Source organism: Malurus melanocephalus, unplaced genomic scaffold (assembly GCF_030028575.1).
Source record: "Malurus melanocephalus ecotype Western Australia unplaced genomic scaffold, MMel_1.1 scaffold_358, whole genome shotgun sequence".
NCBI lineage: Eukaryota > Metazoa > Chordata > Aves > Passeriformes > Maluridae > Malurus > Malurus melanocephalus.
The window spans coordinates 498,600-510,385 of NW_026623590.1; the positions used below are offsets into that span (position 1 = coordinate 498,600).

The following is an 11,786-nucleotide window of genomic DNA, read 5'->3' on the forward strand; positions in this document are numbered from 1 at the left end:
TTATTTTCCTGATAGCGATCCCAAATTTTCCACCATGTATCATTAAATCTGCTTTAGAACAACAAACTCACCAGGAAATAATAAGTTTTCACAAGCAAAGATAATTTACCATGAACTACCCAGAGAGTGCTGCTTTTYGCTGTAAAAAAAGGGGTATGGATACGAAACACTTTTAATGATGTTAATAATCAGTTTTAAACCKTAAAGACACAAATTTTAATGAATTCTCTGTTTGTTCCCATATATACAATAGGTAAGGTCAGAGAAAAATACACACTCTCTTTCCATTTCAAAGGATTGGGAAAAAGTTTTATTTCTGCTGAAAAGGGGTGTTTTCTGACAGGCAGATTCCCCACAAAACTAAAATAAGAATTTCTTTCCTGYTGAGAAGAGATCACTCCATTTTCTCTCTCACGATGAACAGAACACTCGTTATGAACCAGAACGTCCCATGAATTCTTGTTTAAGTGTGATTTAAGGTTTCATTCTGGTAATGGCTCACTGTTCCCAAGCACTCAACTGTCTTTTAAACTAAACAAAAATATGAATTAACCAAGAACATCAAGATTTATGKGCTGCCCTGCTGCCAGCCTTGCTATTAGATGTCACTCTGGTGTCTTTACAGCAATTTTTATAGAGCACTTTCAACCTATAACTACCATAAATGTGGTGTCACTCTCAAAGAGAAACTCAGCCTGGCTGTTCAATTTTGCAAAACGTTTGCTAATAAAAATGCTTTTAAAAAAATTTCCTTTCCAGCTGAGCAAGGCCATGAATTATTTTTGCGTGCCTTTCAAAAAATCAGGCAGAAAACAAATGATTTCTTATTTTAAAAACCTGACAATAAAAAGACTAAAACAATTAATATTCAACCTCTGGATAAAGGTGATGTTCCATCAACACAAGTCTGGGACATTTACTGACTTTATTAAATCTTTATAGAGTTTATTAACCATCAGCAAGAAAAATTAAAACATTTCTAATACTTCTATATTCTCAAATATAGTAAGTAAGGTAAAATAGGGAGGTTTCTGGATATTTTGATCATTTTATGTCTTGTAATTGGACTAAGAATACAATTGTTTAATGAGGAATAATGTATTTCTCTTGATTACAGGAAATTGAAAAAGCTTATCAGATGATCAGACAGGAACAGTCCAATTTAAACCCTGACCTTGGAGAACTCATCCCCATCCCTTTATACCCCACAAAACAAGACCCAACTCCCAAACCAACCCAAGACAAACAGAAATGCTGCAAAAAATACAGGAGGAAAGTGCTACTCACCACCAGCTTTGGAGARTCTTTGATCTGGATTAAAAACGTGGCCTTTGTCATCGATGTTGGTGTGGAGAGAAGAAAGGTCAGTGGAGAGAACCAGCAGCAGTTTGTCAAAAATAAACTGAGTATAAAGGACTTTKCAGGGCAGGGGAAAGGGAATTGTGCAGCTCAGATGAATACAAATAGTTCCTAGAGGATCATGTGTTTTTCTTCTCTTTCACAGCACAGGTTCTATAATGTTTTGAACTTGCAAATTAATATAATTTAAATCATTTYCATGGRCATCTCATTTGAAAACCAAGCAAGAAATCACAATTACTTCCCAAATTCAATCAGAAATCAAATTTTTGAAGTTTCTAAAGCCAGGRGAACACTCTCAGCTGAAAGTGCCACTCATTTGGGCATCAAACCAATGACAGTTCATTTGCAAAATCCATCTCACTGGAGTTTTGTCCAATCAGTCAGAACTTTCTCTTCAGTATTTTATGATGGAGCCAAATCAAATCAGTTCCTGGATACCTATTGGCAGATCTGCTGCTTTAGTAGATTAACCTCATCCCTTATTTAATGATTTACTAATTGYTCACACAGGCAATCTCTATTTTTCAAAGCTGTTTGTGCTCCTCCTGGACATGTGCTCCCATCCAAGTACCTCAAAATGCTGCAATTTTTCTAATTAATACTTGACCTTTACCAGTTCATTCTAAGTTTGGCCTCAGCTCTTGTTTTCCACCCTGGAAAGTACCAGTGCAGTTGCAAAAAATCTTTCTTTTATTTCTACAAAACCAATGTCCTAAGGCATGAACACATATGTAGGAAAATGAACTGGAAAGCTGCACTATTACAGGCTTTGTAACCATTTTATAATCAAAATAAATATTTCAGCAACAGGCAAAAGAAACAACATAATACTGTTCCAAAATTGTAGCTAAGTGTTCCTAAAATTTTGGAGCAGGGATCATTAATCCTGATTAGCCTTGCAAGTAAGTCAGGGGAAAGTTTATGAACTACCAGTAGCTTTCATTTTCAATGCAAAAATCTGTCATTTTTAAAGGTTTTTAACTGGGAATTATAAGCTAACACAGTCTCAAGTCAAGCTAAAAAGAAGCCACACTTTTGTCAGCAAGGAAGAAGAGCCTTAAAGCAGTTTTCAATTAGACCATGYTTATTTCTTAAATTTATTCCTACTTAAACTTATTCCTGAAACTGCAGTTTTCTTGGATGGCAGAAGTAAATCTCATTTCTGTGGTAACTTGAAGCCCAAAGTAAAATTCAGCTAATTTAAAATTTTGTGAGTTTAAAATACAAATCAATTGGAACAAATCAGTTCCAGCAGCCCTGATATCCATCAAATCACCTCTATCAGTGATGCAATTATTACCCTTAATTCAATTATTTTGTTTAGTCCTGTGATATTCAAATTCTCATTCAGTCTCTGTGGCTCAAAGTCAGCTGAACAAAGAGTGAACAGGCAAAGTTTTGTGCAGAGCAAAATCCCACCTGAGTCTTGCAGCTGGGATGTATCAGTAATTTGCCTGCAGCAGTGAAATTTGTCTCCTGCATTGAAAGGTATTTTATTTTTTTTTTTTATTAAAATCCTGCTTAAATAAGGCAGAGTTGGCTCCGATGACAGGAGTAGAAAGCTGCCCTAACCAGGCAATTTTATRTCTTGCTTGTGGCCAGAACAGTGAGTGGATCAGCCCCTCAGCTTAATTAAAATAAAGCATAATTAAGAAAAAAACAAAACATGGCATCATACACCTCTAATACAGCCCTTGTCTCCTGTACTGAATTGTCAGGTTTCAGTATTAAGACAAAAATCTGGAGTTACAGAACAAAACGCTGCCAGAAAATGTTGGAATTCTGTCACTGGAAGAAATAATATTTTTTGATGTTTTTCTTGATGATACCATTTTCTGCTTTAGTAAGGTACATTCTTCAGGGGGAAAAAAAAAAAAGACATTTATCTTAGAGCACACTTTGAATGCCTGCAAAACACCTGTCAGTTTGTCAGGGTGCTGAGCGCCCTCCTTTCCAAGCTGGTGAAATAAAAAGAAATGAAAACTGTTACTACGCTTTCTGTAAAATAACCTAGACAGAAATTCAGTGCAGACCATTCAATATTTTTGCAGCCCTTGTGTACTTGTCTGATGCTTGGTATCTCTTTCATTTAAAGGTGTACAATCCTAGAATCAGAGCAGACTCTGTTCTAACCCAGCCTATCAGCCAAAGTCAAGCAGAGATGCATAAACAAATTCTGGGCATGTCTCCATCAGGTAGAAATATTAGCTCAACATTTCAATCCATTAGCTGCAATTGTTAATAYAATCGACGTGGCAACGAGAGGAGGAAGCAGTTTTAAAAAGGTAATTTTCCTGAATTTTCTTCCAGGGAAACTCTTCTGCTTGTATCCTGAAGAATTTACATACAAAGAGATGAGGCCACAAATCCCAGCTAAAGTTCAAGAATCCAAACTCACCAGCCTGGTCCTGTTCCTGAAGAGGATGGACATAGCAGGATTTGCACACTGTGACTTCATCAGCAGCCCAGGTAAGGGGCTGCACCAATTTGTCATATTTATTATTATTATTATTATTATTATTATTATTATTATTATTATTATTATTATTATTATTATAGGATTCATTTCACCCTGTCACTCACAGGACTGTTTTTCATTTAAGCACCTATAATAATATCACCCTTTTACTACTGCAGCATCTCTCAGCTCAACAGCACTTAAAAAAAAAAAAAAAAGACCATAAAGTAACTGAATGGAATTGGAATGTTAAAAAAAATCAATATTCCAAATATCTTCGCATCTAGGTTACATATTATTTTCCTGGAACCCACAAAGGAAATTTGTGCCCCATTGTTGGAGGCATTGTGCAGATATCCAACTGAATATATTCCTTTAATCAAAAGTTTACAACCCAAATAAACCACTGTTGTTACCTAGGGGATGTATGTGGAGGAAATGAGCTTCTTCCTTATCCTCCAGCATCTCCCACCTCGAATTTACAATGGGCTGTTCCTTAAGGATAATGTTCCTTATAAAATAAACCCAAATAGACTTTCAATACTAGATAGGGAAGATGCTGAATTTCGAGGTAAGAATGTGAAGGAAGTTGCCTTTTTTTCACCCAACTTCATAATTTAGGTTTTTTTCTATAAAAGGATATTTTCCTCTGTTCTGGCCTATCACAAAATCCAAGTACCACTGCAAATTCTGCTGTTGATTTCAAATTCATTAAAGTTAGGGAAATAGCCCTGATTTCATTGATTTAGGGATTGTTGGTTTCACTCAGGATAATTTTCCTGGGCAAACAGGAAAAATTCTTATATTATCTTGCCTTTCTTCATGTACATGCACAAAATTGTAATGATCACTTCTCTTTTGTGTTGTGAACCATAATTAATCAATAATAGAGTTAATTCCTCACAGTTGGATTATTATTAATAATTAATAAGAGTTCCTCACTGTAGGATTTTGCAATAGTTGGTAAATGGAATCTTTTTCCCTCACCTGGCTGTTTAGCAGAAACATGCCTAAAAGAAATAGGAAAAAAAAATTGTTAGTCTGGTGGTAATTAATTCAAAACCAATGAGAATTGGAGTATTTGGCCTTGTGAGTGTCACGTCCTGTGACACTGAATCCAAGAAACCTGCATGGAAAAGGATTATGGAACACAGTTTGCTTCCACTCAAATTTAAAATGTATTTTACCATTAAAAAAGTACATACTAAAAAGTACATACTACATTTTTCCTGGATATGGAGAGTTTTTCTTGAACTGTAGAAAGAATTAGTAAAATTATATGAGGGAAAGCATTCAGCATTTTGGGGTTTAAAGGTGCAATGGAGACAGCATTCAGAGAAAAWTAAATGCTAGAGGCATTTCAGGGTTTCACAGATGTGAGAATTCTAAGTTTTGGCTGTATTTTTGCCTAATGCAGCTGAAGAAAGCATTGTGCTGATGTGAAAAAAATGCATTTGATGAATGCATGGGCTTTACTTGGATGGACATTAAATATGACAAAGTTTTTGCTGACAATCAAGAGTGTCAGGTTAAGGTATTGAATCGTTTTGGGGATTACTAAACAGTGTAAGGAATGTTGGACAAACTGCTTGAACAAAGSAGAAATCCCACAAACACTGCAGGGKTCCTCTGGAAGCAGAGGAGAAAGTCTGCACAATTTCCTGCTCTCCTTCCTGTCTTACCCAATTAAAAATTTGAGACAGAGCTTTAAGGGTCCAGCACAGCTCTTCCTTYATCCAGGATATATCAAACATTGCCTTTCTTTCAACTTTGGAGCAGGCAATAAACTTTTTTCCTACCAGCACTGAGGCTGATCCCTAGAGAACCCTCCAGAGATGAGTGCAAAGCTCCCACAATCAGAGCACAGAGAGCTGGAAGTGCCTGCTGTGAAATGTTTGTCTGGAAAAGAAAGGAATAGAAAGGGAGAAATGTGTCAGGGGAGTCAGGTATTGTGTCAGAGCARCTCACAGAACTCAAAACATGTCAGGCTTTTGTGCACATCAACCCAAGGATGGGTTGGGCTGGAAGGAACCTTAAAGATCACTCAGTTCTGACCCCTGCCATGGGTTTGACTGCTCCTCACCTCCTTGGACTGGAGTTCCTTTGAGTAAAATGAGTAAAACCATTGAGCATCTTCCATCAGAACTCTTCCTGCTCAACAAACATTCTCACCTCACCTTTGCAATTGAAACAGAGGGAGGTTTTGGGGTTTTTAGGTGAATTTCTCCCAAACAAAGTAATTTTTTTACTTAGCTGACAGAGTAAGGCATGGGCATGAGCTGGTGAGCAAACAAATCAGAACACTGAAATTCCTAGCAAGAAATACTTCACAATCTGTTTCCTGCACATTGAGAACRTACAGCAGATAAGAAACAAAAATTACAACAGTAAAACATTTTATTTCTGCTCAGCAACAATGTGCACAAGGGATTTTTCTTTTTCTGCTGCTCTTTGAGGAGAAATAAAAGCCTGGATTAAGTCTGACTCATTACTGCATTATGAAAGCAACAAACATGTCAGGCTTACAGCTGCTGCATTTAATTCATGCCATAATCGAGGGGAGCAAATGCAGCAGAGCTTGTTTTCTGGAATTCATGAGCCAGAGGAAAATGAATCTGGCACTGCAGCTCCCAAGTGCATTAGYGGGATTCCAGTGCCACTAGAACAGGGCTGTGTTTACATTTTGATCAGTTAATCTGATAGATCTTTGCTTGGGTTTGTAATGGGACAAAAGAATTCCAGGGCCACAGATTGCACCAGCACCGTGTGCTTCTGTAAATCACTGCAAAATCCTTGCTTAAACCAAGTAAATCATTTTAAAGAAAAGGCCACGTAAGATTTCTGTAAGGAATCAAGGTGAAGGCATTTGAAGATTTTGCATTCATTCAGAATTTCCATAAACAATTTTCAGATTAAAGGATGTGTCGATGGTCATGGATACCATCACATTTGAGAGCTATGCTTTTACAAACCCATGGACAACACAGTTCTAGAAAATCCAGAATAACAAAAGTTGTATACATTTATATAATTTCAAATTATTCCAGAAAAAACGTTGTTGGCGTATTTTCTCTGGAGACTGCCAAAGACAGAAAGTCAATGCACCATGTAAGATCTGCTCAACAGAGATTACTTCATAGCAGATTTATTATCTTAAATTTCCTTGTTAATTCTTTGATGTTTAAAATTCTGGAATTCATCAATTAAATATTAATATGACTGTCAATGAAAAACTTTCTAGAAGCACAGACATGACCACAAACTACATGGTCTGTGCTGTACAAATCCAAGGAAAAGCATAAATGGGAGCAGCAGGGACCATCACCAATGGAGGAATGGTAAAGCAGCGTGAGGGGGAAAGTCTGAGTTTGGGGGAGAAATTTTCAATGATGAATTATCATTTCAAAATAATAGGTGTAGAACTGGTGGCTCCAGAGCAAGACAGACACATAAAAAAATCTGACTCAAAAGGTACAGACAGAAAAAAGAGAATCAGGGGGAAACCTGCCCACAGAAGCTTGTGCTTGAGGAGAAAAACCTTCGGATAATTTGAGAAAAACTTGGCATAGATTCCTCCATCTCTTCAGTTATCCAAGGAGTATTGGTAAAATACAGGAACAGCAAACACCAGGATTGTTCTTCCTGCAGGAATTACTTTGGCAGTTCTTTGTGCTGTTCAACCCAACAGAACCCAGCAAACCTGTGGTGTGCCAGGCAGAAAATCAGCCCTTTAAAGAAAACATCCCTTCCTTCACCTGACATCCATGGCAAAACCAAATTTTTAAGCTATTCCCATGGAAGGAAAAGATCTATCAAAAAAAGGTATTTTACACACTCAACATTTGCAGAGTAGGAGATCAAAACACAGGAGCTGTGRATGTGCCAGATAAGCACAAAAGAGCAGTTAAATGGACAACTAAAAATCATGGAATTKAAGTTTCATTCTCTTTCTAATATCCAATTATTCTAGAACTTCRACCAAATCCTAAATCACTTGCTTCCCAACACAACAATAATAATACTTTTAAATTTATTTGCTCACACCTTGAGCACTTCCATTTCAGCCACGTGGGATGTGGCACCGAAGACCACAAGTGTACCAGCCTTAGAGACATCATTTACTCTGTTCACCTCAAAGTCACAAAAAAATGAAACCAGGAATATGATTTGAAGTAGCTTGAAACTCTCAGATAAAGGATTCCAGTGCTACAATAACATTTAGTTATATATATTTGCTTTAKTGAGCCTAAGAAGGATCAAAAGCAGGATCTGTATTTATATAAAACCACTCAGATTTCCTGAAACAAGTCCAGAGCAACCYAGTCTTGAGCAGCCAAAGAACACAAAGCAGGGAAAGAAAATATCRGATTAGGAAATACCTGTTAAAATTCCAGGGATGTGACAGTTTCTTRTTGAAAGCACAGAACACATCTTGAGAGGGTTTTTTAGCTTTGCTCCTGTGAAAGCAGCAGCAAAGTCACAAATCCTTGTGGTTCACACCTTGAGGCACCAGTGGCTGCTGTTGGCAAGAAGCCMTAAAAATCTCTACTCTKTTTTTTTTAATTTTGCTTTTTTACTGTTTCTTCACCTCTCTAATCCACCTTTACTGTCTTGTCCTTTCTAGAGCAATAAAACTCCAGGAGTCTTTTCTTTCTTCCTTTTTTTTTTTCTTTTCAGAACACTCATAGCAAGACAGGGAAGTAATTTGTGCTTATAAATCTCAAGACAACTAACTCTAGGGCATAAAAATGCAAATTACTGATGCTATCAGGGGGCTGAAATTGGCTGCCATATAACCATATATTTTGCAAGCTTTAGCACAAACTACTCTGTTGACTTCTGGAAATTAGCTTTCCATGATCTCCTAGTAATTACTACACATCTGAATGACCCTTTTACTCTCCCTGTATTTTCAATCACTGACTTTTATTCCCTGTCACTAACTCCTATTCATCATCAGYTGCTACTTCTTATTTCTTTAAAATTCCTAAAGATTTCCCTCTCAGATGCTTTAGCTTTTACAAGAGCTCATCGTTTGTCCCACTAAACCACAAATAYCTGAAAATAAATGTTCTCTCTGGAAAGAATTGTACAGGCAGAGGTGRGAGCTCTGAGGCTGAAATGAAGCAGGCCCACAGTTTTAACAGGAATTTACAGGCTCCTGAGAGAATTTGTCTGAAAACTAAGGATGTTTTAAAGGTASCTGAAGTTACATTAGCAGATTTAGATGCTGGAGAAGTTCTGGAAAAGTTCATGGARGGGGAATTAATAAATCATTTTTTCCCTTCAGACCTGAGCAACAGAATGAGGTTAAAAACAACAGGTGCTTGTTTGCATCCCATTTTACTTTTTCCTTGATTAGAAGTAGTTAATTACAGAGAGATGGCAATAAACAGTTCACAGCCAACGAAGTTAAAATCTGATTTCAAGATTTGCTTCCAAAATGTTCGAGAAATGTGCAGCTAAATGTGACCTAGCAGCTAATTACAGCCTTGCTTTCCTTTTAATCTTTGTATGCCAGAGACATTCCCACTCTTAATGAATGCAAGGAATTATTTGTGATCATCTCCTAATGAAGATACGAGTGCAGAGACACCCCCTGCCTGGGTGGGCAGCTGTGGCTGTGGTTTGGTTGTTTTATTTAGGGKTTTTTTTTCACATTAATATGCAGACTGACAGCAGCCCACAGAAGCTGACAAATGGCMAGCACAGCCACCAATTTCCCAGGGCTGGGGATGGGGCCAAGTCYTGCTGCAGTGGAATTTTTGCCACCAGCTTCAAGGGGACTGGAATTGAACTCGTTATCCATAAAACTGAGAAAATATCACCCAGTTCCTTCGACTGGAGTAAGGAGAAAGTTGCTGCAGTGACCAGGGAGTAATTTATATTGTGAATAAAAATGAACTGGCACCCATAAAGGATATTGGCCATTCAGTATGACCTGGAAATGGACTTGTGCAAAGAGCTGGGAGGAAAGAATCTTAAAGAACCTTCACACTTCAAGAGTTCCCAAATTTCCACCCATGCCTTTTATGTTTTGGTAACTAATTTTTGGAGTGCAGGCCTGACAGCTTCCAGTCAGCCTCCATGTTCCCTCTCCCCACCTCCAGAACTGGAGCCACATAAAGGGACCTGCTTTTATCACCATCAGATTTCCTACAGACCTGCTCAAGTTCTAATTTTAACTGTTGATTTGCTTAATCCTGTTCTCTCAGGACATTTTCCTATATTCACTCGTTATTTTTGCTGCCTCACTGTTCTCACTTCTACCTATGGAGGTTGTAAGGAAGTTATAACCCACACTAAGAGAAAATTGAATTTTGTGGAGTGAGAAAGCACAGCCAATTGCCAGGGAAACATTTTCTTTTACTACATTCCCTTTCTTTTTTTTTTATATCATGAAAACATATGTAAAAAAAAATTCTAATAATTAAAAAGGCAACCAAGAGAATACCAAAGACCTGCAAGAATAACAGTTACAACTTCTGTAAATGTTCTCTGGTTAAAAAGATTCTTCCCTGAGCTGCTCTGTATCTCAGCACCCCTCAAATGTGACCATCCCACTTTAAAAAGAATGAACACAAAAAGAACAGCTGAATACTGCCAGTAATGGAAGAAGTTTTCACACAGTCTAGGAGCAAATACACAACTCAGGATTTTTGGGAAAAATATACTATTCAGGATTGTGCCTGGGATTTTGACAAAAAATTTTCTGACAAAACATATTACCAAAGTGATTTGGAGCCCTATGATTGTTACCTCTGATTTTCTTCCTCCAGAATGTTCTCAGCCTTCCATTAATCCATTATTTTTTGTTCTTACTCACTGTCACATGAAAGAAGCTATCATTTTCCTACAGGAAAATCTGAAATATTATAATGAGCATTCAGACATTCATTTCTGTGTAGCCATTCCTAATAACTGGAATTCTCTTCCTTTTCCCTAGCTCCTGAAAGCCTGATGCAGGCTTTGGAAGACCTGGATTATCTGGCAGCACTGGATAACAATGGAAACCTCTCTGAATTTGGAATTATTATGTCAGAATTCCCCCTGGATCCACAACTGTCCAAGTCACTGCTGGCTTCGTGTGAATTTGAGTGTGTGGATGAGATGCTCACCATTGCAGCCATGGTAACAGGTACCCACAGATCCTGTCCCACCTGCCCAACCCAGACTCTTCCCAAATTTATCCACAAAAGCGACCCAAAAGTAAATTTTTGTTGTTCTCATCCTGCTTATTTCAAGTAAATTAATATATTTGGCTGTTCAAGTCTGAACTGTGAGGATACAATGAAACTTAAGTCAAGAATTCCCACAGAGCATTCAATTTCCAGGCTTCCATTGGCTCTTTCCCCTTGGCCAGAAACATCCCTTCAAAATGAAACTGAATCTCATATTAATCTACATTTGTTACAGACTGGTGCAGCAAATTAAGGGAAGCTCTAATTATCAAACAACATTGAACTGTTGACCTACAAACAATTATTTTGTGATCTTTTCTCTCTACTTCAAATGTTTTATAAAACTAACACAACCTTGGAGTCTCAAGCAGCCAACACATGAACCACAGGATATCAAGCTGCATTAGTTGTTCTCCTTGTAGGACAACTTTTTGTGCCCAAACTGGGTTGATTTTTAACTAGTGATAGTTTTTTAAGTACATACAACAAAGGTAAATGATTGAGCATAAGCACAATTCCATTTTAAAAAAAGCTCAACCATCTCAAAAAAACTCAAAGTAAAATGCACTGGAAAGCACAAATTTCAACATGGAGGGCCAAATTAAAGTGTTAAAATAATAGATTTAGTGTTTTTCTGTAAAAGAAGCCATTTGTTGAATTCTGGCTAAATTGGGTTTGCCATTATGCAGCATTTTTGGCTTCAGAAGGGGAGATCACCTGTTTTTGTGTTTGCAGCACACATTAACAAGACACTGAAAGGACACTCACATCAATAAACCCTTAGC

The 11,786-nt window shown here is 37.4% G+C and overlaps 1 protein-coding gene across 1 annotated transcript in view; it reads left to right on the top strand.

The window, feature by feature from the left end:
* The window catches only part of DHX32 (DEAH-box helicase 32 (putative)), a 21,525-nt gene that overhangs the window by 5,986 nt on the left and 3,753 nt on the right, over nucleotides 1-11,786 (top strand). Inside the window, exons 4-7 of the mRNA XM_057378430.1 lie at nucleotides 1,118-1,363; nucleotides 3,458-3,557; nucleotides 3,673-3,831; nucleotides 10,767-11,048. Coding sequence (XP_057234413.1) covers nucleotides 1,118-1,363; nucleotides 3,458-3,557; nucleotides 3,673-3,831; nucleotides 10,767-11,048 — 787 coding nt within the window. The remainder of the gene's footprint in view (nucleotides 1-1,117; nucleotides 1,364-3,457; nucleotides 3,558-3,672; nucleotides 3,832-10,766; nucleotides 11,049-11,786) is intronic.